Source organism: Sceloporus occidentalis, unplaced genomic scaffold (assembly GCF_023333645.1).
Source record: "Sceloporus occidentalis isolate IW3139 unplaced genomic scaffold, rSceOcc1.0.p SCAF_1, whole genome shotgun sequence".
Lineage (NCBI taxonomy): Eukaryota > Metazoa > Chordata > Lepidosauria > Squamata > Phrynosomatidae > Sceloporus > Sceloporus occidentalis.
The window spans coordinates 36,349,183-36,374,037 of record NW_028316981.1 but is presented as its reverse complement, the minus strand read 5'-3'; the positions used below and the strand labels follow the sequence as shown (position 1 = coordinate 36,374,037).

The 24,855-nt window shown below is 39.6% G+C and overlaps 1 protein-coding gene across 2 annotated transcripts in view; it reads left to right on the top strand.

Moving 5' to 3' along the window:
- Positions 1-24,855, top strand: part of FRMD4B (FERM domain containing 4B) — a 286,248-nt gene that overhangs the window by 234,439 nt on the left and 26,954 nt on the right. For both annotated transcript variants that reach the window (XM_089519398.1, XM_089519389.1), the window contains 6 exons: positions 15,015-15,091; positions 16,017-16,155; positions 16,694-16,835; positions 20,637-20,770; positions 20,915-21,034; positions 23,552-23,783. In XM_089519398.1, coding sequence (XP_089375524.1) covers positions 15,015-15,091; positions 16,017-16,155; positions 16,694-16,835; positions 20,637-20,770; positions 20,915-21,034; positions 23,552-23,783 — 844 coding nt within the window. The remainder of the gene's footprint in view (positions 1-15,014; positions 15,092-16,016; positions 16,156-16,693; positions 16,836-20,636; positions 20,771-20,914; positions 21,035-23,551; positions 23,784-24,855) is intronic.

Genomic DNA, 24,855 nt, shown 5'->3' with positions numbered 1-24,855 from the left:
AGGGGTCGTCTTATACACCAGGTGTCATATTATAGGGCAGGTGCTGAAACTTCCGAGTTGGACTGGAGAATCTGCAGTCGCCGCATATGGTGGGGGGAGCTCAAAAACGGCTGCAGCCACATCCCTGCTATATGCGGCGATCGTATGAAAGCAGCTACCGCTCTGATAGTCTTGGAGACAGGGAGCACTGGGCAGGCAGGGAGAGATGACTAATCCAGGCAGGCTTTGTATACAACAAGGTTTCCTGCTAAGGACCTGCATGTTATAAGCATTTGAATTTAAATTATCATATTGAAATCAAATCTGATGTTTTTTAAATTTTTATTTGGTGTGCGTTGGAAGAGGGGTAGTCTTATACGGTGAGTACATCCCAAACTCTATATTTTAACTGGAAAAGTTGGGGGGGGGTCGTCTTATATGCCCAGTCGTCTTATACGCCAGAAAATATGTGTGTGTGTGTGTGTGTGTGTGTGTGTGTGTGTGTGTGTGTGTGTATCAAAAACTGTGGATGGTTCAATCCATGGGCAAAGAATCCATGGATATGAAGGGCCAACTGTATATTATTATGAGATAAAGCCAGTGAATAGAATTTGCTAGTCACAGCTAACCTAAACCTCATTGATTCTGATGGGAGAGCTCTAAGTAGGATTGATGTTGAATTTGGCCCTCTATGTAGGTGTGTCTTAATTTCTGAGATATATATGAGCATATTTTTATTTCTTTATTGTGTTTTGAATCAGTTTTACTTTCTTGGAGCTCAGAGTACAGCACAGTATAGTATGTTACTAATCCTTATAATGATCCTTCTAACAAACCTGTGAAGTTGATAAAGCTCACTGACAATGACTGGCACAGGGCCATAAAAAACAACACCATACCTGTGTGCAAACTGGAGCTGAGGTCTTCACAGTCCATTCTTGGCACTCTAGATAATACACCACCTGTTCTTTGGAGGATACTCTTCATCAGCAGTTCAGAAATATCATTGGATTTGAGTCATGTAAGCAGACTATCTTAAGTGGGAGCAGATCCTGTGGGTGTCTTGGATCCCATCCCCATAGTTTATCTTATTCTTGGCCTTAAGAAATATTATGTGGCTCACAGGCATGACTCATCCTCTGACGCTTGTATATGAAGTGCACTCTGTGTTCTACCCTGATTTCTAGTTGCTATATCTCAGACTGTGTTTTGCAACTGCAGATACATGAACAGCTATTAAATCTTGTCAAGGATTGCCCCTTCCCTTTAACTCGTGGAGAAGAAGGGAAGCATGACATTTATATGAACTGTGAAGTCTAATGATTAATTCTGTTTTTCAGACTCCCCCCAAAAAATATCATCGTTGATCTCTGATATTCTAAAAGGCAAATTTAAAATTATGTTTAATGTTTAAAAATATATTTATTTCAGTTCCATGAGAACTGTGTGCCTTCTATCAACAGTTAGCTTTGCAACGTTTGAAACTTAACACAACCCTACAATATAGGGTGCAAAATGCATTTTCCTGTGTAGGAATTATTTTAAAAAGAGGAAATTGTAGTTGCAAACTTCTTCCAGCAAGGAAGCACAGATGATTGGGCTCAGAGTATGTGTAACTGGGAGTCCCTCTTGGTGATGAATGCAAAGTCTTCAGTCTTCATGGACAGGGTGACTAGAAACATGACTGGTCCAAGGCCAGATTGGCATCTGAATAATGCTTCAACATTGACAACGTTCACTGTTCCCTGTACACCCCTGAGAGTAGTTTAAAAGGTAGCTTAGTAGGTACAGGGAGCCCACATTGCACCCTGTAGCTATGCCCTCCAAAACAGTTGCCTGCTGCTTTTCTCACTTCTCCTGCATCTGCTGCCTCATGTGGCTGCCTCTCTCCGCCTACCAGCAGGACTGACCTGCTAGCAGAAAAGGAGCTAAAAGGTTAGATCAAAATTGGACCTTTGTATGTGCTCTGAAACCAAATCACATGCTATTTATTCAGTTTAGGAACAAGTCTCAAAGCACAGTGTGCTGTAAATTTGCAAAAACGAAATGACTCTAGGATTGGTCAGTGCCTGGAATGGGAAACTACTACATATACTTGTCCAGATTTCTACCACAAGTCATAGGCTATCAATTAAACCTCAAACTAAATTAACCATATTGCCAAAGCCACTATAGAAAATTTAATTTTATGCCCCTCCCCTTGTAAAAATAAAGCTGGTTTTCTGTAGTACTTTCCTTCTCCCAGTTCATGTCATTTTTTCAGTGTGTTCTGCCATCAGGTTTCCCACCACAGATCAGTGAAATAAGGAGAAATGGGTAGGATAAATCTTGCACTGTGTGGTTCTATTACTGTAAAGATGAGACCAGCACAGTCTGTTAGCATTGTCAGTTTACGTTGATGCTGGATGTCTTGAGGCCATTGAGTTGAACAGTGTATCTTTGCAGTGATAATGGGCAGAAGGTACACTATGTAATAATACATTTGCCAGTGGAACCTTTCCTTAAAATCTCTAAGATCAAAGTAGACGTTTATTTTTCTGTGTATTCCATTGCCTTTCCTGGCATCTTGTTCTTAATGTTTTCAGAATACTTGGAAAAGAACACCTTAAATTGTTCCTAGGTAGTTGGGAAATGTCATTTTTGCGTGCTTATAGCTCTTATAGTTACTCTTGGTTACCAACAGTTTGCTGAAATCTCTGACTTTATGAAGACTTGCACATCCATATGATAAGCAGAACTCTGTATACTGTTTCAAAACATAGGCTAGATTCCTTAAGTGTGTTAACTTGCAAGTCAGTTTGACTGAAAAGAAGTGTGTCTCATTTGCAAATGACATTTGCATGCTCCGGAATAATTTGTGATGACACTATAAGTAAGTACAAGCCAAATACGGGGAGAAAGGCTGTAAGGTTTATTTTTCTGCTAAATATGATGTTTATTACTCAGCGGACACATTCCCCCAGATATTTTCATACTTTGCGTGGTAGTAGAAGTACTTGAGCTCTTGCATAACTCCCATTAATTTCATTGAAATTATGCAGGAGATGTTCCCAGCTGATTGTGCCTAGTAGGAGTGGAATGCCCATGCTGTTGAATTATTAACTTATAGACTTAAGCTTGTTTATTCAGTTGTGGCCAGAGATGTTTGAAAATGCAGCTTTCTGGAGCTAAACAAAGTGCAAGCATTTTCACTTTTTATGGGATAGTGCATTCCTTTTTCTGTCCACGGAGAATTTTTTGCATTTTATAATTTCTCTCATAAATAGGTCCAGCAAAGAAAATAGTCAAAATATTATCTTTTTCACAAAGCATGTGAAGCATATATATGTATGAGCTCAGGAGCGGTATAAGATATTGGTTGAGGAAAGGAAATGCTGAAGGGAAAGAAATCCTAGTTTCCATAGTTAGTATCTGCCTTTGGGAAAGGTACATTCTGGACTACAGCTCCTACCACGGCAATGTGGGATGGGGGTTATGGGAACTGTATCCAAAAAGTGATTTTTCTAGGATCTGGAACTTGAAAAGAACCTTGAGGGGCACTTTTGATACCTTTCCCCAGGCGTACTGTCTACCTCCTAGAAGCTGCTTTTCTGTAGAAGCAGAGGGATCTTGTAGCACTTTTCAGATTAACTGTTGGCCACTCTTATACTATACTGCCTAGTTTGGCTTTCTCACAGTAAGTTGGACTGGGATTGCCTCTTCATGTATATGGTCCAAATAAAGGCATGTGCTCTTCCTCACCTCTCTCACACACAAATATGCCAGACTTGCTTGTATTTTCCTACTGCTTTAGTAGACTTGTGTGATTAACACTGATAACAGGAATGATAAATGGCTAGAGTAAAGCCCTTGCTTGTATGCACAGCAAATGTTTGTGTTCAGTTCTGTGTTTCGTGTTATGGCTTTAAGATAAAAGTACTTTAATCCCGTTGCTGGCTTTTGAATATCATTCTTCATGTTCCTATACAGTAATGGCAACATGGCCTCAGCAATTATCTGCCCTTTAACCCAAGATTTTTATTTTTAATTCCCCCCCCCAAAAAAAAAAATTTTGTATCTATTATTTGTTTGTCTCACTACCTAAAGTATTAAACTGTGCTCCGTGAGGTGACAGAAGAGCAATTGACAAAGGGAGGCCAAGGTAAATTCCACCACTACTCCAGAACAGAATTGTTCATGTCAAACACAAGTCATTGTCATGGCAGAAAAATCCCCCCAAGCTGTTGAAGTAATGCCATTCTAACCTTATTTTGTTAAAGTATGCAATGTCCTTCAGAAATGTAAAAAACAGGAGGTAGGCAGATTACCCTACCATTGGTATATATTCAGAATTTGAGAACAGATGGAACTACAATTCAGAGGCTCATAAAGATACTTGTGTGAGGGAACAAAAACAAAAAACCTAATACAGACCAATTTTTATACCCCATTTGTATCCTTGCATTATGCCACAGCTTTCATTTTAGAAGCTTAAATTAAAGAAGTTTTCCCTAGCCACCCTCCCATTCGGTCTTCCCAACAAACCTTTAAGAGAGGTTAGACTAGAGGTTTCCAAGGTTTGGTCCTCCAGATGTTTTGGACTTCAGCTCCCAGAAGCCTCAGCCAGCTTAGCCAACAATCAGGAATTATGAGAGCTGAAGACCAAAAGCCCTCAAAGACCAAAATTTGGGAACCACTGGGTTAGACTGCACATTAGCAGCTGGCCCAAGATCACCTGGACAATTTCAAAGCTAAGTGGAGATGTGAACCTTGGCCTTTCTTAGCCTAGCCCAACAAGTCTAATCGCTGTATCATACTCACTCCAGATTTATCTTACTGTTTCTTAGTTATAAAAAGAATGACCTGAGGGATGTGTGAGAGATATTTGAAAGATTATAAACTGTGTGAAGAAAATGTATAAAGAACTGACTCTGCGTAATGGATACTTGATTATGATTGATGCGGAGCTGAGCCAGGCTGAAGCAAGAATTGTTAAGATGCCTGTGTCCGAAAAATTGACTGAAAGCCTTCTGGAAAGAGGTGTAACTCAACTTCATACAAACAACTGGGTGGCTACATTTGGTGTAAGACCTAAGGGCTTCATTTGGAAGAATTGACTCTAGTTTAGGATAACTTCTACTTCTCTTTCACGGGTGGAAAATGGAGGCACAAAACATGGATTCTGTTGGAAGGAGCGTGTAGATTTTCCATCTAGAATGTTTCTAATTGTGAAGTAGGCTATTTGTGGACTTTTCTGAATATATTTTTAATATTTATTTCCTCACTAGTGGTACCATAAGTAGTAGTAGTAATATTTGCATGCCACTTTTTTCCAGTGAGCTCAACACTTCTCCTCCCTACATTATCCTCACAAAATTGTGTGAGGTATGTCTGGGTGAAAGACCGTGACTAGCTCAAGGCCACCTGAGGATTTGAACCAGCATCTCCCACTGCTTAGTCCAACTGTATCAAACTGCATGTGGCATACTTTCAGGCCCAATAATGTACGCTCTCTGGAAGACTTCCAGTACAAATGAAAACAAATAAATTGCAAAATATAAAACATAATCAGAAAAGCATTTTAAAAACCTCACCACATGAAATAAAAATAAATAAAATCAGTACAACAGAGCCTGTGGTATCACCAAAATGTCATTTCTCTTAAAACACACTATATCCCAAACATATCCATATTCTCCAACAGGCCCAATTTGGCAGGGACAGTCCTTATTAATTCTCTGTCATCCCAATTTTTTCAGTTGCTTTTAAAATGTCCCAGTTTCTCTGTCCTCCTGTTGCATTTCCTCTTTCTCCTCAGTTAATTCAAAGTCCAAAAATAGTTTGCACTAGGTTAACTCAGCAGGGAGGAGGAGGAGGGAATCTTGCCCTTCCCAGTAAGCTAAGCTGTTCCAGTAAGCTGTTCCAGCCTCTCCTTCTTTGTGTGTTCTCCTTTATAAATTACTGTTTCCACCTTGACCACACACTGATGTTGCTTGACCACACTATACTGCTTTTATTGGTGAAATGTTGAAAGGTATAGGTATCTTCTGTCATGATCTTCAGCTGCTAGATAAAATATGGGATATTTTATATGGGAAAGTAGCTTCTGGAGCAAAGCCTTCAAGCACTGTGTCAATAGTAAGATCTGCTTTTCCTTAAAGAAAGAAATCTGAACTGAACTGCTAATTTTTCTAACTTTTGTAACTTGATCTTTTTTAAAATTATTGTAAGTCACCTTCAATCCCATCTTGGGAAATTATGAATTCAATAAATACATAATAAATACATAAACTTGATCTTTTGTACACCTGAGGACTAATTAACAGCTTGGAAATCAATGCCATGCATGGTTTCCTTTCTGCTTTATAGGGCCAGCAGCATGCTAGGACCTATTCAGAACTCAGTCATGCTCCCTGCAGAGAGGGCTTATGGTAAGGCAAACACAGAGAGCAAATGCTCAGGCTGCTGACAGTTTTCCTAATGAATTTGCCACTTCGGTGGCATGATTAGAGAATTCAAAAACATAGCCATGTTAGTCTGGAAAATTAGTGTGCAAAGCTGCTACAATATTCCTTTCCCTAATGTTTACAGAATATCCACCTCCTTATTACTTTGAACAAACAGCAGGGGAACATTCAAAAGCACTATGTTGAACTTGCAGCCTGAATTGGTTAGGTCCATTCTCCAACCTCATTCTGTTGCATATCTAATCCAAACACCATATCGCATGGCAATCCTATAACAGAATGATCCACTCTGAGCCTACCTTCTCCCTGCTCTAAGCTTGCACCCTGAGTGCAGAGCCCCTTCTGCGTGGGTGTCCATGAATGCAAAGTTCATTTGCTTTAACATTTGTGTCTCACTTTTTCTCCCAAAACAAAGCCCAAACTGGTTAATAACAGCATACCTCTCTCCTGTCCAGGAAGGAATGTGGAAAAAATTTAGTTGTGCCAAAAAAAAAAAAAAAAGCCACACACAGAAACTAGTAAAAGTAAAAATATATTAAGCAGAATCAGGCTGTACAAATTATGCTAATCTCACATTTCAGGTCTATCTACTTTGTGTTGAATTGTAATGGTTTATTTGTCACTTGCCTCTTTTCCAAAATGGGAACTACTTGATTTCTAGATAGCACAGTTTCATGCTTTAAAAAAAATCCTTGGTCTGCAATGCTACAGCCCCATCTACCACAACCTTTTCATGTGTTTGATCTCTGCCCTATTCTTTGCATGGGCCCAAGACAATACCTTTTTTCCCAATTGTTGTTGTTGCTTTTGTGTTTCTTCAAGTCATTTCTGACATATGGTGACCCTGAAGTGAACCAATCCTGGCAGAATTTGTTCAGAGAGTGTTTGCCATTGCCATCCCCTGACGTTGAGAGAGTGTGACTTGCCCAAGGTCACCCAGTGGGTTTCCATGGCCACACAGGGATATGCACCTTGGTCTTCCAGTATTCTAGTCCAGCACCCAAACCATTACACCACACTGACTCTCTTTTCCCATATTTAGGGGACTTTGAAGTAATACATTGAGCTCCGTAAAGCTCAGATCCAGAATATCTTTCTATATGAGCCTCCCTGAGCTTTTAAGACCTTCAGCAAGGGCCCATATCTTGGTCCCTGCAGCTTCACAGGCATGTCTAGTGGGACCACAGGAGAGGGCCTTCATGGCTCCCAGGTTTTGGAACTCCCTTCCTAGGAAGACTAGGACAAGTCTTAGGAACTGACTATGAGCAGTTTTTAGAATGTACTGTTTTATGTACTTTTATTTTTTAAATGAGTTTATTTAAATGGGCTTAATTCTATGGCTAATCCAATAACTTTTTCACTTATGTCTTTGCATGTGTTTTAATCTGAATTTGCCTTAATTTTTGAAAGCCACCTTGAATCCCAGTTTGGGGGGGCAAGGTAAAATGTAAACGAAGGAATAATAACAGTGGCCTAAATTTTGTTACTAGTCCTCCCTAGAGTAGACCCATTGGGGTTTACTTATATATTGACTCACCATTCAACAATTGATTGAGTGGCCCTACTCTGGTAGGGTCAGACAACAAGATTCCAGCCCATAACAATGTTATTTGACAGATCATAGGTTGTTCTCAGCAACGAACCATTGAAAGGCTCATTTATTCATCCAGCAGCACCACCTCTGCAGATTTCCTATGTTCACATGTTCCCAGTAGTGTTCCCATAGGGATCATATATTACAGAGAGGGTGGCATATATTTGGTTGAGAATTACAAATGCCAAAGGAAATTGTCAAGAGGGGGAGGGAGGTTAGGAGTCATTATTAGTCAGAGCGATAAGGCAGGAAAAAAAGGAGGAGGCAGTGCTCTCAAGAGATCTTGTTTCACACACACATACACACACCAATCTCCCCTTTCTGGTCAATTGGCACTGCAGGGAAGTGCCACTGGAATGTGGCAGACTCTTCCTGTAGAACCTGTTGCCTTTTGATCAGGTGCATAAGACTGATGGGGAGGACCGCATTTCTCGGGCTCTGGTAAAGTAGTAGGTTGTCATACTGCTCCCTGGCTTGGCCAGAGCTGCAGCTGAAACTTCCTCCCTCCCTTCCTTCTGTGCTGACTTTAAGGCATGCCCCTCCTTCTCCAAGACACCCATCAGCATTGCCTCTTTTGCCCTCCTATGCTCTGATATCTGTGGAGGAGGAAAGAGACAGATAGGGAGAGAAGGTGGAATAGGGAGGCAGCCCTGGTGATGTCAGCAATGTGTCAGAGGAGGGAGGCAGTCTGTGAAACCAGAGTTACACCTAAGTGTCTGAAAACCTGGCAGAGGCATTGAGAGAGGAAGTTCTGCTGCTACAAAGAAGAGGGGAAAGGGGTTGGAGGTGAAGGACTTACCTAAAGTCATGCATTTTTTCAAAAAAGAACAATTTTGGCACATGGAGTAACAAAACTTTCAAGGGAAGAGTTTCCACAAAGATCCACGTAAGTGCAGTGAATCTTTCCTTCAGCTTTATGTGCAAGCTGTCTTGTTTTTCTGCTGTGTGTGGGTGAAGTGTTAATACTGCATTAAGTTGTGTAGTTTGGCTTTTCTGAAAGAGCGAGAGGGAGAAGATAGTAATCGGCAGTGACCCAAACTGTATATCTAAGTGGATCGGGAGAGTTTAATTGAAATCAGCTGGTCTGATATCTCAGATGGTTTAAATATTTAAGATCGAAAATGGTAATGAGCTCCTGGTTTTGCCTAGCTGTTGAAACAATCTTACCGGGTGAAAGGTTTCAAATTACCCTTTGATACAGAAGGCTACTTGTTTCATTCCTTGGTTTTATTTCTGTTTGCTGTAGATAGCCTTCCAATTTTTTTTAAAAAGGGGATGAGAGGGATGTGGAATCTATATGCTATTTTGAGGATATTTATACAGTTTTTATGGAACAAGATCTCAGTTTGTCAACAATAAAGATTGTTGATACATTCCAGCATATCAGAAGCGTGTGGCTGTTTGTTTGTTTTTAAGCATGTTTATATGCAGACTTTTTAATAAAACACAGTTTGGGCAAAGGCACAGTTTGGAATTGGCAAGATTTCTGAAGATGAAAGGCTTGTAAAATGAGCAGTGCTTGGCTGTTCTATGAACACATGTGAAGGATTAGGCTTTATTTATGGCACAAGATAAGTGCATTCAAAAATGTAATCTTTTGTGTATTTGAAAGGGATGGTTGCTTGGTGCTGTAGACTACAGTTTATGTTTAGCAGCTGCAGTGGGTACAGGCTGGTTCAGTATATTATATCCCACTGTTGTGTAGAAGAAGAATGCAATTTCTCACTGAGTCCTTTTGTACACATCCTCTGCAAACTTCACTACATGCACTAAGTATATAGTTTATTGAAAGGGATCCTTTGGACCTCTGCTCAAAAGACAGTTCAGCTGCGCACATGATTGCATCTAAGGAACTAAATACAACCAGGTCTTAGAAAAGGTACTGTTTGAAATTATCAGTCCCTTCATCTAGCATGCCCGGGTGTCCTGTAGAATTGTAGTCCAAAAACACTAACTTTTTCTAAGCACTAAATAAGACTTATATCTTACATGTATTTTAAGACTTGTGTCCTTACCTTCATGTAGTTGACAATAATCCAGGTTGAATTTCACTCTTCAGTTTAACAATCATAAGAGCAGATTGTATAGCTGCATTCCTAAGAACTTGAGACTGTCAGTAGACCATGGAATTATGTACATAATTAATTGTCAAGTAAGTTACTTAAAGACAGTAATTCTTCATGGGAGTGAAAGGAAGACTGGATGAAATCTGGCATTGTGCCATTCTAAAATGTTCTGCCTTCACTTTGATTTGCTCAACAAGCAGGAAAATTCTTTTCATAGTCCAAATACCAACCCTTGGGATATTGTCTCCTGCATCAATACTGGCAACAAAAAGTTTCGGACCTGAATTGCTCTATAGACTCCACCTGTGCAAACTCATTGTCTCCCAAGTGTCCTCCTGGAGCAGCTATGAAAACTCATTGTCTTTGTTTTGCAGCAATGCTCACTGAAGAGGGCTTTTGTAAGCCATGCCACTTCCATCTACAGTATAAGCCCAGAGAAACTAAAGGGACTCTGTTATCTATTATCAACAATTTCCTTGGATTGTTAAAGCACAAAGGGAGGCAGTTTTCCATGGAAAGTTGGAGTTATCGGGCATGGAATAAGAAAAAGGGATGTAGTTTAATGGTTAAATCTTTGGCATCTTCAAAAAAGCTGGGAAAGACTCCCGTCTGGATCCCAGAGGAGCTGCCAGTCAGTGTTGGCACTACAGAACTAGATGACCAAATGATCTCACTATTAGGCAGCTTCCTAAATTTCTAATAGAACTTGAAGTTTACAGATAGGATAGGATATCTTCCCCGCTTCCTCATTATACTGCAGCCTACCCTTTTGTTCAACCATTTCCCTCATTTTCCAACATTGACTTAAATCTTGTTATTACTTAATTAGAGTAGAACCCAGAATGAATTAAATTTCCCTATGCATTGAGTCACCATCCAACTGTTGATTGATTGTGCTCATGCTAGCTGTGACAAACAAACAGGATTCAAGTCTCCATCTCCTTCACACTTTTTTCTTCCCCTTCCAAGCTTTACCCAGTCCTTATTGCTTCACTCTTGCTTCCTGTTCCCACTGAAAAGTGGTACATGGAACTGTTTCAAGGAACTGTGCAATACCTCTGGCATTTCCTATAAAGAAATCCCTAAGGCATAACTTCTTCTGCCAGCACCTGAATGCCAACTTCACTCAGAGACTGGCATCAGAAGAACTGCTTTCAGATGTTCTGCTGACGTAGGTTAGAGTTCAAATTTTGATTTCAAATTAAGAATTCAAAATCTCTTTAAGATTATTTTTCTCTGTAATTTTCACACAAGAAAGCTGTCTGGTGGATGTGCCCTTTCTGTACTATTATCATGAAGGTTCATCAAATACCATTTTTTAAAAAAGGAAAAAGGGAAGGAAAAAAAGAAAAAAAAGAAATGCATGCCATGAAATGGTAGCCTTACCAAACAGAAATCATTCACAACACAACTGAGTGGGGAAGTAATTTTTTAGCACTTTTCCCAGTATATGTGAGAAGTGGGACTTTCAGACTACATTGTAGTGTAAGCAGCATCTGTATAAAAGGATGTGTCCATAAGACACCTGTGTGGCCCAGTGTTCATATTCATTTGAAGTTCTATTGAGTTTACCTGTAGCTGTGCCTAAGCTATGATTATAGTTGGCTTTACAGTGCAATCCAATGCATGTTTACTCAGTAATTAGCTCCAGTGTATTCAGTGGGGCTTAGTCCCAAGCTGATGTGCATTAGAAAATACCCTAAATTACAGTAGTTTTATTCTGCCTTTCATTTTCTCCACTTCCTGTCAAAGACACCAAAGCAGCTACGAAGGTACAATGGGCCCTTGTTATACGCTGGGGTTTGGTTCCAAGATCCCCCATGTATAACAAAATCTGTGAATGCTCAAGTCCCTTTAAATATAATGACATAGCAAAATGGTGTCCCTTATAAAAATGGAAAATCAAGATTTGATACTTGAAATGTATACTTTTTTGAATAATTTCAAACCGTGGATGCTTGAATCCATGTATAAAAAATCCGTGTATAAGAAGGGCCGACTGTAGTTAGCACAGTCTTTAGCATAGGTCTCTGCATAATCTACTGATGGCAAGGGGCTCTCCTGATGCCACTGGACCCCAGCTGCCTCAGTTTCTTGCTGTTGGCTGTGGTGGCTATGGCTGATAGGAGCTGTGAGCCAGAAAAAGAAAAAGGAAATCTGGAGGGCACAAGTTGCCCATCTAAGTCCATAGTGTTTCTTGGTGCTAGTTTTAATGTTAATGTGCCACTGGGGTTTGTGGCTCGCACGTTGTGGTAGTGTACTGTGCTTGGTCAAACATCAGGTAGTAACTCTCCACTATGTTGGAGGGCGACTAAAATGGTGAAAGGACTGGAAACCTTGCCCTATGAGGAACGACTCAGGGAGCTGGGGATGTTTAGCCTGGAGAAGAGAAGGTTAAGAGGTGATATGATAGCCCTGTTTAAATATTTGAAAGGATGTCATATTGAGAGGGAGCAAGCTTGTTTTCTGCTGCTCCAGAGAACAGGACCCGGAACAATGGATGCAAGCTCCAGGAAAAGAGATTCCACCTCAACATTAGGAAGAACTTCCTGACAGTTAGGGCTGTTCGACAGTGGAACACACTCCCTCGGAGTGTAGTGGCATCTCCTTCTTTGGAGGTCTTTAAGCAGAAGCTAGATGACCATCTGCTGGGGATGCTTTGATTTGGAATTCCTACATGGCAGGGGGTTGGACTGGATGGCCCTTGTGGTCTCTTCCAACTCTATGATTCTATGTTGCCTACATGCATTTGTAACTGGTCTAAGTCTTTACATCTCCAAGCAAATTTATTTTTACAACATTACTTAAACAACTGCTGGGTAAATCATAATTCTACCTTATTATTTATTAACAATCAAAGCAAAGCATAAATGGTCTTTGTTTGTTTCCCTTTTTATCTTTTTGAAAATACCGCTTTTAAATTTTTCATGCTCTCACAATTTATATGGGATTTTCATTGATTGTTTCTAAATCAAGTTATGGTAAACCTACCTCACCCATACCAACATATTGGCCTGCAGTGAATTTTTAAAACAAAGCAGCAGATATACAGTGGGTCCTCGCCTTACGCGGGGATCCGTTCCGGATCCCGCCGCGTAAGGCGAATTCTGCCTATGCTCAAGCCCCATTGTAAACAATGGGGCTCGTGCACGGCAGCGTGTGGGGCGCAACATGCGCGTGCGCCCATTCACATATGCTCAAGCCGCGTAAGGCGCGCCCGCGTATGACGCGGGCATGCTGTATAATGCTTACCGTTCCAATGCAGATAAGACTATTTGTGACTCATTGTTGCCACTAACATAGAAGAAGTGAGACACACGTACAGGAGGTGACTGGTAGCTTCCATGTCAGTGAGATGTTTCATTCACTACAGCTTTTTTCTCTTGAACTTTCAAGGAGTTATTCTGGATGCCCTAAAATAGATTCATCACCTTAGACAGATCCTTCAGACTAAAACTCTGACCAGATTCATCACCTCAATGACAAGCAACATATTAGCCACTATTGGTATGTGCACACATCAGGGGTGGCGAACTTGTGGCTCTCCAAGTGTTCGGGGACTGAAACTCATATCTCAGCATTACCTATATTGGTTGATGGGAGCTGTAGTTCAACATCTGTAGGGCCTCCACCCTTTGCATATATTGTCAAAAACAACTGACCACATCCCTTACTGCTTGCATTCCTGTCCCACTCTCCCATGTTCTCTGCCTCTTTGTTCTTTTGATTCTGGAAAATGGGCCAGATTCTGAGCTACATAATTGATAGATTGGTTATTTCAGCCTAGAATGGTGCCATTTCTAACCTATGTTCATGTTTTGTGCTATTTGGTACAATTGTTTGTCTGTTAATACAATTTATATCCCAATTTTCAGTATTAAAAAAACATTCTTCCAAGGTTACATAATCAAGGTAAAAGAATATTATAAACTGTAACTGATACTACAAATCACAGCTCTCAAGGGTCTGCTGCCCAGGGCACCTTATAAAAGGCGTTGTGGGGGGAAGAAGCAGCGGTCTGGGATGATTATCTTCTGCCTGCCGTAATACTTTCCTCTGTTTTCTTGGGTCCTTTCCATACAGTGGTTGGTGGTTATGGCTTTATCTGTAGAGGGGACAGTCCATCTGGAGCAGGCACTAAAGTGGCCTTTACCATATTGAGCTTATGATTTCCATAAAAGGAATTTAGCTGCATTTTGAGGAAGAAAGCATGATGCAGAATACAATTATGTCTTGAGTGATATTTACAAAATGACATTATAAAATTAATCTATATGGGCCATAGGACTGTGTGACTTCATACATCTGATACCAAAGCTTTTAAAAAGATGACCAGAACTCAATGGGTAATGTGGTAGCTGTGGTGGGAGGAGGTTCAGTGGGAGAAAATTTAAAATTTAATTGTTTTCTTGGACAAAATCCTATTGTTAGGCCTAACTAGAACAGATGATTGAATCCATGGAAACTTGGTAAGCCAGTGCTTCTGTATGTTCAGTTGAGTCAATGGGTTTGCATTAGAGGGGACCAACAATAGGATTCAGGTTATTCAGTTTGGTCTGGATAAAATTGGGATGAGAAGAAACAATGTTTGTTATCCCTCATTCAGTAGCATTGTTTGTTAGGTACAAATATTGAAAGGATTGGTTGGGAGTAGAGTATAGGACAGCAAAGGAAGGTGATAGAATAGTCTACCAAATGTCAGCAGTAACATTTACAGTATGCATTGTTACAACAAACAGTATATGTTACTACATGGACCTTTTTATGGTAAAAAAGCCAACAGTTGGGATGTGTATGATACATTAATCCTCAAGTGTAACTTGAGTTCCTGTCAAATGAAAACTCTGTGAATTATTAATAATGTCTTAGAGTGATTCAAGAAAGTTTTGGTACTTAAATAATTGTATTTCTTGTTTATTTTTTCCTCAGTTATTTCAATGGAAACAACTGGAGAATCTCTATTTCCGTGAAAAGAAATTTGCTGTTGAGGTTCATGATCCTCGTAGGTAAGTGAATGCTGTCATGTCCAAAAATATTTGGTTTGTCATGCAGACAAGAGTGGGAGCCTGAACTTGTCTCACTGAATTCCAAGGATTGGACCCAACATTATAGCTCTATTGATAGGATTGCTTTCTTCAGTGGAAGTAGGATGGGAAATTATCCCACCCTAAAATCAAGACAGAGTAAGAGGGTACTGTAGAAAGACATCATCAACAACAGCCTCCCCAAAATCATCACTGTTCCTAATGTCAGGAAAAAAATTGTTCCAGTGGCTCCCATTCTGTTTTAGAAAGCGCTATGTGAATTGCACCACTCTCCTTTTTTTCCTATCACAACGTGTTCTGCCTTGAATGTTTTTTTCTTCACCAACTCTCTGCTATTGCCACAAATGTTCTCTTAAGCTGAAGAGTACATTGTGCAACTGTAGGGAGTTGTTTTGAATTTTTGACTCAGCTTTCTAACAAGGAAAAGTAAAAAAAATCTGAGTGTAACAGAAACCTCTTTCTCACTGAGATGGTAAAGCTACATCTGGACTGTACTACTTCCATTGAGCTGTCTGAACTGAAAATTCCTCCATAGAGTTAGTCCTAATCATACAAATATGGCTCAGCTAGAACACTTGTCACTGATGCCTTGCTTTCTTTGTGAAGGGAGTTGTTTGTTTGGAGGAGCATTCAAACATGTCTGCCACCACCCTTCTCACAGACGATGATCGTACAGCCTAAGCATAACTTTATCAAGTAGATAAGGAGAAATAGGCCAGAGACACTAAAAGTAAAGAAAAGGTTGCCAGTTATTTTGAAGTTTATGGGTTTGTGTTTTAGACACTTTAGTCAAGAGTGTGTTTCACTCATCTGGTTTAAGAGACAGGGGCATGAAGAGGTGTGTCTCAGCAACAACCTTATATGGCCTTTCTAAATTCTGCTTTAGAATTTCAGTGTCAAGAAGGACTTTTGGACAGAGTGGCCTCGTAGTGCAAACCTGGTATGCGAACACTTCTCTGATCAAATCCATCTGGGTTATGGCAATCAGTCAACATCAGTTTTACTTGGACAGAAAACAAAGCAAAGTAAGTTAAAATTGGTCAAGTGCCATTTCTTAGAATGCAAATCTGTCATTTGCATCTGATATTCCCTCCATGTAATTATCTCTCCTCTGGAAATGAGCCCCCGACATTTCAAGACCATGCAGATTAGTAATCTGTGGTATATTGTCATTTTAAAGAGAGAAAAAAAACTTCTAACTTGCAAATGCATCCCTCTCTGGTTAGCTAGAGGTTATTTTTATTCATCACAAGAGAATAGACCTGTGGCAGTTGAAGGCCTTTGAGTCCCAATATTGAGAGAAAGGCAGGATATAAAAAATAAAATAATAGCAGCAGCAACAATAAAAACATAAAAGTTATCTTGTAACTGAGCAGGAATATGATTATTCAGCCTGTTTCATGCTTTAGTAATCAATGGCCAGGAAATAAATTAAGTGGTAAAGTAATATATTTAGTTCTTTAGGTGTAGTGAAATGTCATCTTCATTATCTTGCATTTGGAACCATTATCAGAGTCAACCTGATAATAATATAACTTTATGCATACATTTACATTACTTCAGGCAAAAATTCCCTCAGCCAGAAGTTTGGATGATATTGCAATGGACCTCACAGATATGGGAACACCAAAAGTTTCAAAACTAGCAGCTTTGGAAGCAAAGAATCAACTTATAATGGCCAGCAATGGTAGTTTAATCTCTTCAGGTAAGATTTCTGTCTTGTTTCAATAACTGCTGCTTGAATTTTGATGACTGTATTATTAAACTTGGTGATATGTGTACAATAAATGAGGAAAACTGGAAGAATCCTATTAATTACATAGGAGAAATCCCCAAACTCCCTCAATGTGTATGGTGACACGAGGTAAATCTTAAACTAAAGGATTTTTTAAAAAAAAATCTCTTCTATATAATAACTCTGCATTGCCAGGAGGATATATATATGTTTATATCCTGCCTTTAAAGTAAGCGATGCTTGAAATGATAAGACTTAAAGTGAGTACAGGAGACAAAATGAGGTCATTTCCCCCAGTCTGAATCCTGCCTCTTTAAATTCTGTCCCCAAATTTCTAGCATTGCAATAACTTCAGTTCAGCATTTGGAAATACAGGTATTTAAAGAAAGAGGTAAGCAACACAGCCAAACATGAAAGTTTGAATGACTTTCAAAGTTTCACTTTCTCCATTGCTAGAAATTTGGAGTCTGAAGGGAAAATGCATTTGGAGAAGCAGAATTCTTAGTTGGAGGGCAATGCCTTCATCCCCCCCCCCCAGTCATTACACCCCTGAGTGGATACATTTCCTGATTCTGTTAGTTCCTCACTTTAAAGTGGGGGAAATGTGAGGGAAGATAGTGTTCTCTTACTTTTGTCTTATGAGAGTCTTTTGTCTTCACTCACTGCAAAGAACCTTGTTCCTTTTGTAATCACTGTAATTTCTACTGATTAGATTTGCTTTGATTTATATCTTGCCCTTCCTTGACTCTTTGACCCCAAAAATTGTTCCTGTTCTGAATCCTCCCACCTTCCTGCAGCCCTATGGAACTTTTGCTGAGTGTCAGGAGGGGAAAGTGTAGATTTGAACACATGAAGCTGTTTGAGAAGTGGACAGTCACCTCAAATCAGGTGGAGACCTGTCACATCTAAGCTATTCCATTCTAATTCATTCATAAGCAGTCATGACTGGCTTAATCTTAAACCATAAATGTAGGCCATTTCCACTCTGCCCCAGAAACTCCTTGTGTTTCACATTGTTCAGGAGGCATGCTCCACCCTCCAGACAGGTTTTGGGGTGAGGAGGCACAAGGAACAGGAAATTTCCCTCTGTGCCCCTCCTTCCATACACTTATCTTGGAATGAAAGCCATAATATGCAAAGATGCTTTTAAAAACAAACAAACAGTGTGGCAATCAAATAAGAGCAAGCAGAAAATCAAGCAACATCAGCCAGTTAAAATTGTGGGTTTATATGTTCCCTTTGCCCATCTCTTAAAATCAAACTCAGTTATTATAAGAGGAAATTCAAGATGGCTTTAAACACGTCCAGTTTCATCCAGTTGGTAACTTGTAGCCTATCTAGAACTTCTAGAAGAAGTGGGTGCCAGCACTTAGTCCTCCATCCATTCCTTGAAGAGCCCTGGTGGCGCAGTGGTTAAATGCCTGTACTGCAGCCACTCACTCAAAACTATAATCTTCTTTACACTATTTGTTTATTTACTCATTTGTTAATATTATTATTATTCTTTCTTTTGGTAAAATTTAAGATATGTGTGTAAATGGAAAATATATTTTTCCTTCTTCTTTTAAATATGGAATATCTGAACATGGAAATTATGATTGGTTGAATTATTTCATTGTAATATCAATATTTTCTGCTTTGGAGGAACAGAAAACTCAATAAAAATTACTAAAAAAAAAAAAAAAAAAAACTATAAGGTTGCGAGTTCAAGACCAGCAAAAGGGCTCAAGCTCAACTCAGGCTTGCATCCTTCTGAGGAGGTCGCTAAAATGAGTACCCAGATTGTTGGGGGCAAATTAGCTTACAGTTGTAAACTGCGTAGACATTGTTTAGGTAGTATTAAGCGGTATATAAATGAAGCTTGTTTTGTTTGTTTGCATTCATGCATTATGGCTTTTCCAGAGCCACCTGCCAGATTTTACTTAAGGGATGGACAATGTTGCCCATTTTCACCATCCATAGACTTCAGCAGGCTGAACCCACATCCTCCAACACCCCACCAAACGGTATGAACATGGCAAGTTGCACCCACAGAAGCCCCTGTAAAGCATTAATAGCCATTTATGAGGTATTCCATGTGGAGGTGAACCTTTAGGCCTGAAATAGCATTTTTTTTAAAAATTAAAGAAACATTTTAAAAGGGTTATTTGGGGTCTGGGGAAAAAGGGGTCCTGCAAGAGAGGGAGAAAACCCAGAGGCTTCTAGACATTGTCACACTGATTGGGGCAGGAGACCATAGTGCAGAGCCTATGAGTTTGCTAACCTCTATTCTAGGCTATCTTGATCCAGTCAATAGCATCTGTGACTGCTACAATCTTGTGGAAGCTTGTCTCTCATCATATTCTGCCACTGTCACACAGTATCATCTGTTCTCTACACAGTCATGCTGAGGAGGGCAAGAGCTAGTGTGATGTCTTTCCTAAACCTTTTTAATCTCACTACAGATTAGAATTTTCTACCCATCCCAGCCCTAGATAGCCACATAACAAGTATTTGTTTCTAAGGAAAGGAAATGTATTCATAATGTGTTTCTACTACAGTACAGGCAACCAGATCTACTTTAGTGCAGGCAATCTGAATGGTGTGGGCAACATTTAGAGCAGCTTTAGGAACATTCACCTACAAGTAACATATAAACCTGCTTTGAATCCCATTGTGGGAAAAAGGTGGGATATAAAACCTTGACATAAATAAATAAACAAGTTAGCATTTTCTCTTTTCTGCCTTGCTCAGCTATCCTGCATTTCCAAAGACTCAGAGGGATCCTGTATGATACCTAATTCTATAAGAACAGAAGCAGCCAATTTGCCCATATTTTTTAGGCTTATCATTCACTGTATTGAAGGAAAAGTCTAGTCCTATGGGATTGTACTACTTAAAACCCTAAATCAAGCTTAGCTTTATATCTTTAAAACAAGGGTGGGGTGCCACTGAGAGCTATGTTGGCCATTAGTTCCCACATACATGGGCCAATACAACCAATAGTAAGATTGTGCAAATTGTAGTCCATAACATGTTGGGAGAGGTGCAAAGGTTTCTTACACTTGCTACACTACAAGCAAGGGGAAGGGAAGTGTTTATCTGGTTTTGGCTGTACACACATTGAAAGCCCTGTTTAATGACCAGGACACACCACAGATGCTTATACTTCTAGCTCTGTAAGGACTATTCCCAATACATTTGGAAGGCTCAGAAGGTAAAAATCAAACAACCACAGGAGCTTGGTTTTCATATTTCTTGACTGACATTTCAGCCTCGTGAGTATGAGAAGCTATAGAACAGATTTTTCTCTATACATGATTTTTCTCTGTGCATGAACAGAGGTGCCTATTGCATTTCAATGTAATACAGCTATGATTTGAAAAATCTACTTTGAACTATGAAAACATGTCAGATTACCCTTCCCTTGGCCCAAGACCAAAGAAAAGAATGGATTGATAATCTGGATTAATAGTCACAGGAGCGAGCAGAAAAACTTGCCATCTGGAGTGTTGCTGATTACAATTGCAACTATTCCATTCTCTTGCTGTTTTGGTTTTCCATTTATGCCCCACCCCAAAATAGTAAAGATTATGTGGTCAGCTGAGAGTCCTCATGGTGTTTATATTAGGGTTCTCTCTTCATTTTCTATATTTTTTTTCCTATAAACAAAAATAATGCTCTAGGGCATTTCTCCAAGCCTGCAGATCCATCCTCCTTGTGATGGGCTGCAAAAGAAATGGTGCTCAAATCCTAAGGGTCAGGAATTACAGGAATGATTTGCTCTTACAGGGTCTCAAGATTCAGAGGTCAGTGAGGAGCAAAAGAAAGAGAAAATCTTAGAACTGAGAAAGAAAGAAAAGCTTTTACAGGAAAAGCTTCTGCAGAAAGTGGAGGAGCTGAAGAAAATCTGCCTACGGGAGGCGGTGAGGCCTGTTCATTACTTTCCTTTTGTGTGTATTTGTTTGTGAGAGTGTGTGTGTGTGTGTGTGTGTGTGTGTGTGTGTGTGTGTGTATCAGAACATAGTAATTCTACAGTTCCTAATTATGCATTTTCTTTCACTGCATAGGAGATCACTGGGAAAATGCCAAAAGAATATCCTCTGAACACAGGAGAGAAACCTCCTCAGGTCAGAAGGCGTGTTGGCACAGCATTTAAATTGGATGACAATTTACTTCACTGTGAAGAGGTAAGTATAAGTTCTGCTGGAGGTTTTATCTGCAAAAATGTGACAACTGAAAGTGCTAGTGGAACACCTCTTAAAACACTGAGTCCCCTGTTGACTTTGATGCATACAACCTTCACTGTTTGGTTTGTGTCAGGTCAGTGAAAGGAGATCTCAGACAGGAGGATTGGTGGAAATATGTGCAGGCACATTCTGAAGCAAAGATTAAACCTCTCTTAATTATTTATGTGCAGAATTCAGTCCTTACGTAATGGCTTTAAAAGCTATCTGGTCTCAGTCAAGAGCCTCCTTCAACTTTATTTAAATTCCTGGGAATTGCAATCACTGGTTTCAGTAAAGCTTGTAACACATAGGAGTGTCCTTTGTAAATTTGGTTCCACCAAATTACACTGGTTTTTCTTTAGACCATATACATGTTTTGCCTTTATATTGTGGTTAAGAAACTACTCTCTTTACCTCACTTAGAAAGCTTGTTGGTTGTTGAAAGGGAATAGGATGAATTATTATGTGCAACTCCAGCATGTTTAGTTTGAATTTCTTGTACATTTGCTTTTTTGGGAAGTTGTTGTGCATTAACTTTTCAGAGTCTTAGATTCACACCATTTTCTTTGGATTTGAATAATAGATTTGTCTATTGGCTGCTAGGTACTGTTGTGAACCCTGGTGGTGCAATGTTTAAATGCCTGTACTGCAGCCACTCACTCATAAACTACAAGGTTGTGAGTTCAATACCAGCCAGGGGCTTAGGGTCAACTCAGTCTGGTATCCTTTGTTAGGGGCAATTAACTTACACATTGTTTAAGTGCACTGATAAGCGGTATAGAAATGTACTTGCTACTTGCTCATAGCTGAGATGGGAAATAATATAGGGCACTGACAAGCTGAAAATCTTGGTTGTGGTAACCTGATGGAGATGCAGGCACTCTTTATTCACACAGAGGTGTGGCACCAACAGTGGTTTCCACACTGTTAGGGGTGTATGTGGAGAAACATTAGGAGAGGCTACAAAATTGTATTTTCTTACTTTCTTTCTACAAATAATGTTCTCCTCTTAACAATCCCCACTGCTACACTTTCAGCAGGATTCCTTGAAACTTTCTCCAGACTCCACATACTGTCAGAATCTTGTAACTGTTCTGTCCCAGCTCTGAGCAGATTGGGTAGGAAGAACTGCCCTCTCACAGAAACATACATCAGTATGTGCACTGCAGTGATGGTGATGGTGACAATGAACTTCATTATGCCACTCCTTTCTGCAAACATCTTAGTCCCCCATCTATGTACAAGTCAGGAGTTGTTGGGGTGAGGGTTAGAGGGCCAAATTATTTGCAGTGAATAGTTTAACAATTTCATTTAAGGTGTGGTGATATTTAGATTTCTGTTCAAGGGCTAGAAAAATGATAAGCCAAAATAGGTTCTTAATCCCGTTATACCTGTATGCTAGGAAGAAAAAAGGTGACTAGTGGAGATTTCTTAGGATTTAGTACAGAGTTTGAAAATACTGCTTTTAAGGACTAGAATTCCTAACTGGTAGTTAGGATGCCTGTGTTTGTGTTTGTAGGTAGGTAGATAGATAGGTAGGTAGGTATGTTATGAATAGATCCTCAGATGGCCAGAAGCTACTCCAAAGTTCAGGGATTTTCTCTAGGAGAGAGATAACAAGTATTCCAGTTCTTGCTTTGCACCTTTGTGTTTTATCAAAGTGTCCTTCCATGCTTCAGATGTAAACTGCCTTGGCTTTTAACTTTCATAGTGGCTTTGGTTTAGAGTATTTCACACCTCTTTGCCAATAGGAACCCATTCTCTTGAGTGAGACAATTACAAATAATGCTCCCTCTTGAATATATCACTATAAAAGCTTTTGAAGCAAGACATAAAAAGGCATTGCTTAGTTACTCTCCTGTGTGCAACCTTTCATCTATGTTGTTCATAATTGTTTGTAAACTTTGACTAATAGAGCTTCCAGCATTTCAGAACATCATTATATTAGTGTTAGCACTTTGCTAAACCTTTTGCAGAAAAGCTTAACAGCAGTTTGTTCTCAGCAGGGCAATATAAACACGTTGATGGTGCTGGAGAGATCTTGGTATTTTAGTTTCTGGTGACAATGTGTGAAAAGGTTGACCATTTTAGAAGTATCCTAAGGATGTCATGGTAAAATCTGGATAAAATGAAGGAGCATGGGGAAGGAGAAAAAAGAACCTTGTAGTACCTTAAACACTTCTTTATTTTAGTATTAGTTTTATGAACTAGTGTCTACTTCCCTAGATGCATTGATAGAGTATATATAGTATCTGACAGTAGAACTAGGGAGCACAGTGTAGGAGATTAGCTTCCAACATCACACCACCTAATCCTATACATAATTTTAGAGGTGCAACGTTCTTTGTGTTAGATATGATGAAATATATTATATTGTGATTTTTGCTGTTGTCATTGTTCAGGTCTTACAGCTTGCCTTAAATCTAGAATCCAGTGTTTAAAATCCCCATTATTATTTCTGTTTTCTGGTTGGTATAGGACCCAGCTTTGCAGAATCTGGAGAGCAACTTTCTCATACAACAGAAGCTGGTGGAAGCTGCTAAGAAGCTCGCTGGTGAGCCAGACCTGTGCAAAAATGTGAAAAAGAAAAGGAAGCAGGAGTATGTGGAAGCAGTGAAAAAGCTTCAAGAAATTGAGAACTCCATTAATGAATATAGGATCAAGTGTGGGAAGAAACCTGCTCAGAAGGCAACCTTGACCTTACCATCAGGTATCAAAATTGATATTCTAATGAGGTGGGAAGGGGAAGGATCTGGGTTGGTTTTTTTGTTGTTGTTGTTGTTTTGTTTGTTTTTTAGTCCTGTTTTATTTGGAATGTTTTCTTCTGCAGAACAGAATAAAATAAAATACTTGATTTGGATTCAAATTTCAGATAGACAAATCTTGCCCAGTAGAAATCTGTAGGTTACCTCCCCCCAGTACCTGCTGCATAGTCTGAAGTTTACCTGTAATCTAATTTATGTAAGATGTGGTTGAAAGGAAATATAGACAGAGACAGGAGCACAAGCACAGGCTTGTTCAAATTACTGGGCAGAGAAGGACTGGCGGCATCCTTCCAGCCAAAACTAATGCAGTACCTCATTCTGTTATGTGTTGGATGCTGATCTGAGCAGAAATTGCATATTCTGTGTATGTGTGCATGCACGTGTGTGTCAGGGGGAAGAGATCTTTGTTAATATTGGGTCTGTTATGAGTCAAGGTTATGAGTCAAGCTTAAAACAGGAGTCCCATCCCTCCCACCCCCACTCAACTACCAACAAATGTAAGAAGAAGTGACATGGAGAGGATAGGAAAGGAGGACAATAAAAATGGTATGTTGGTTTTTAGCACTCAGAAAAATGGCAAGAATGTAGTGTTCCTTGTTGAAGAGTAAATAATATTGCAATAACGGGAAAGTTAAAAGATTCACTGTAAAAGAAAGTATAAGGTACCTGTAAATACTGTTCTTTTCTCAGAGTTGTTATTTCAATGTTGAGCCAAACTGTTGCCACTGGCCCAGGAATGCAAAATTCCAGGCACATGAATGACTCAAAGCATAAATAAGGTATATCTAGAGGTATATTTTAATGTACAGCAAGGTGAGTGATGCTGTCTAGATTATTTGGGAGGCAAGTCATCAGTTATCTGCCTGGAAAATCATTTCTGAAGTATCAACATTCCAAGGCTGAGTTTCAGAAAATCCAGATTTAAGCCTCTTTAGTTTCAAATTAATTCACTCCAGCTGCACCCATAGCTGATGGCTTTTGGTTTCCATTATGCACCATGCTATTGGTTTTTTCACA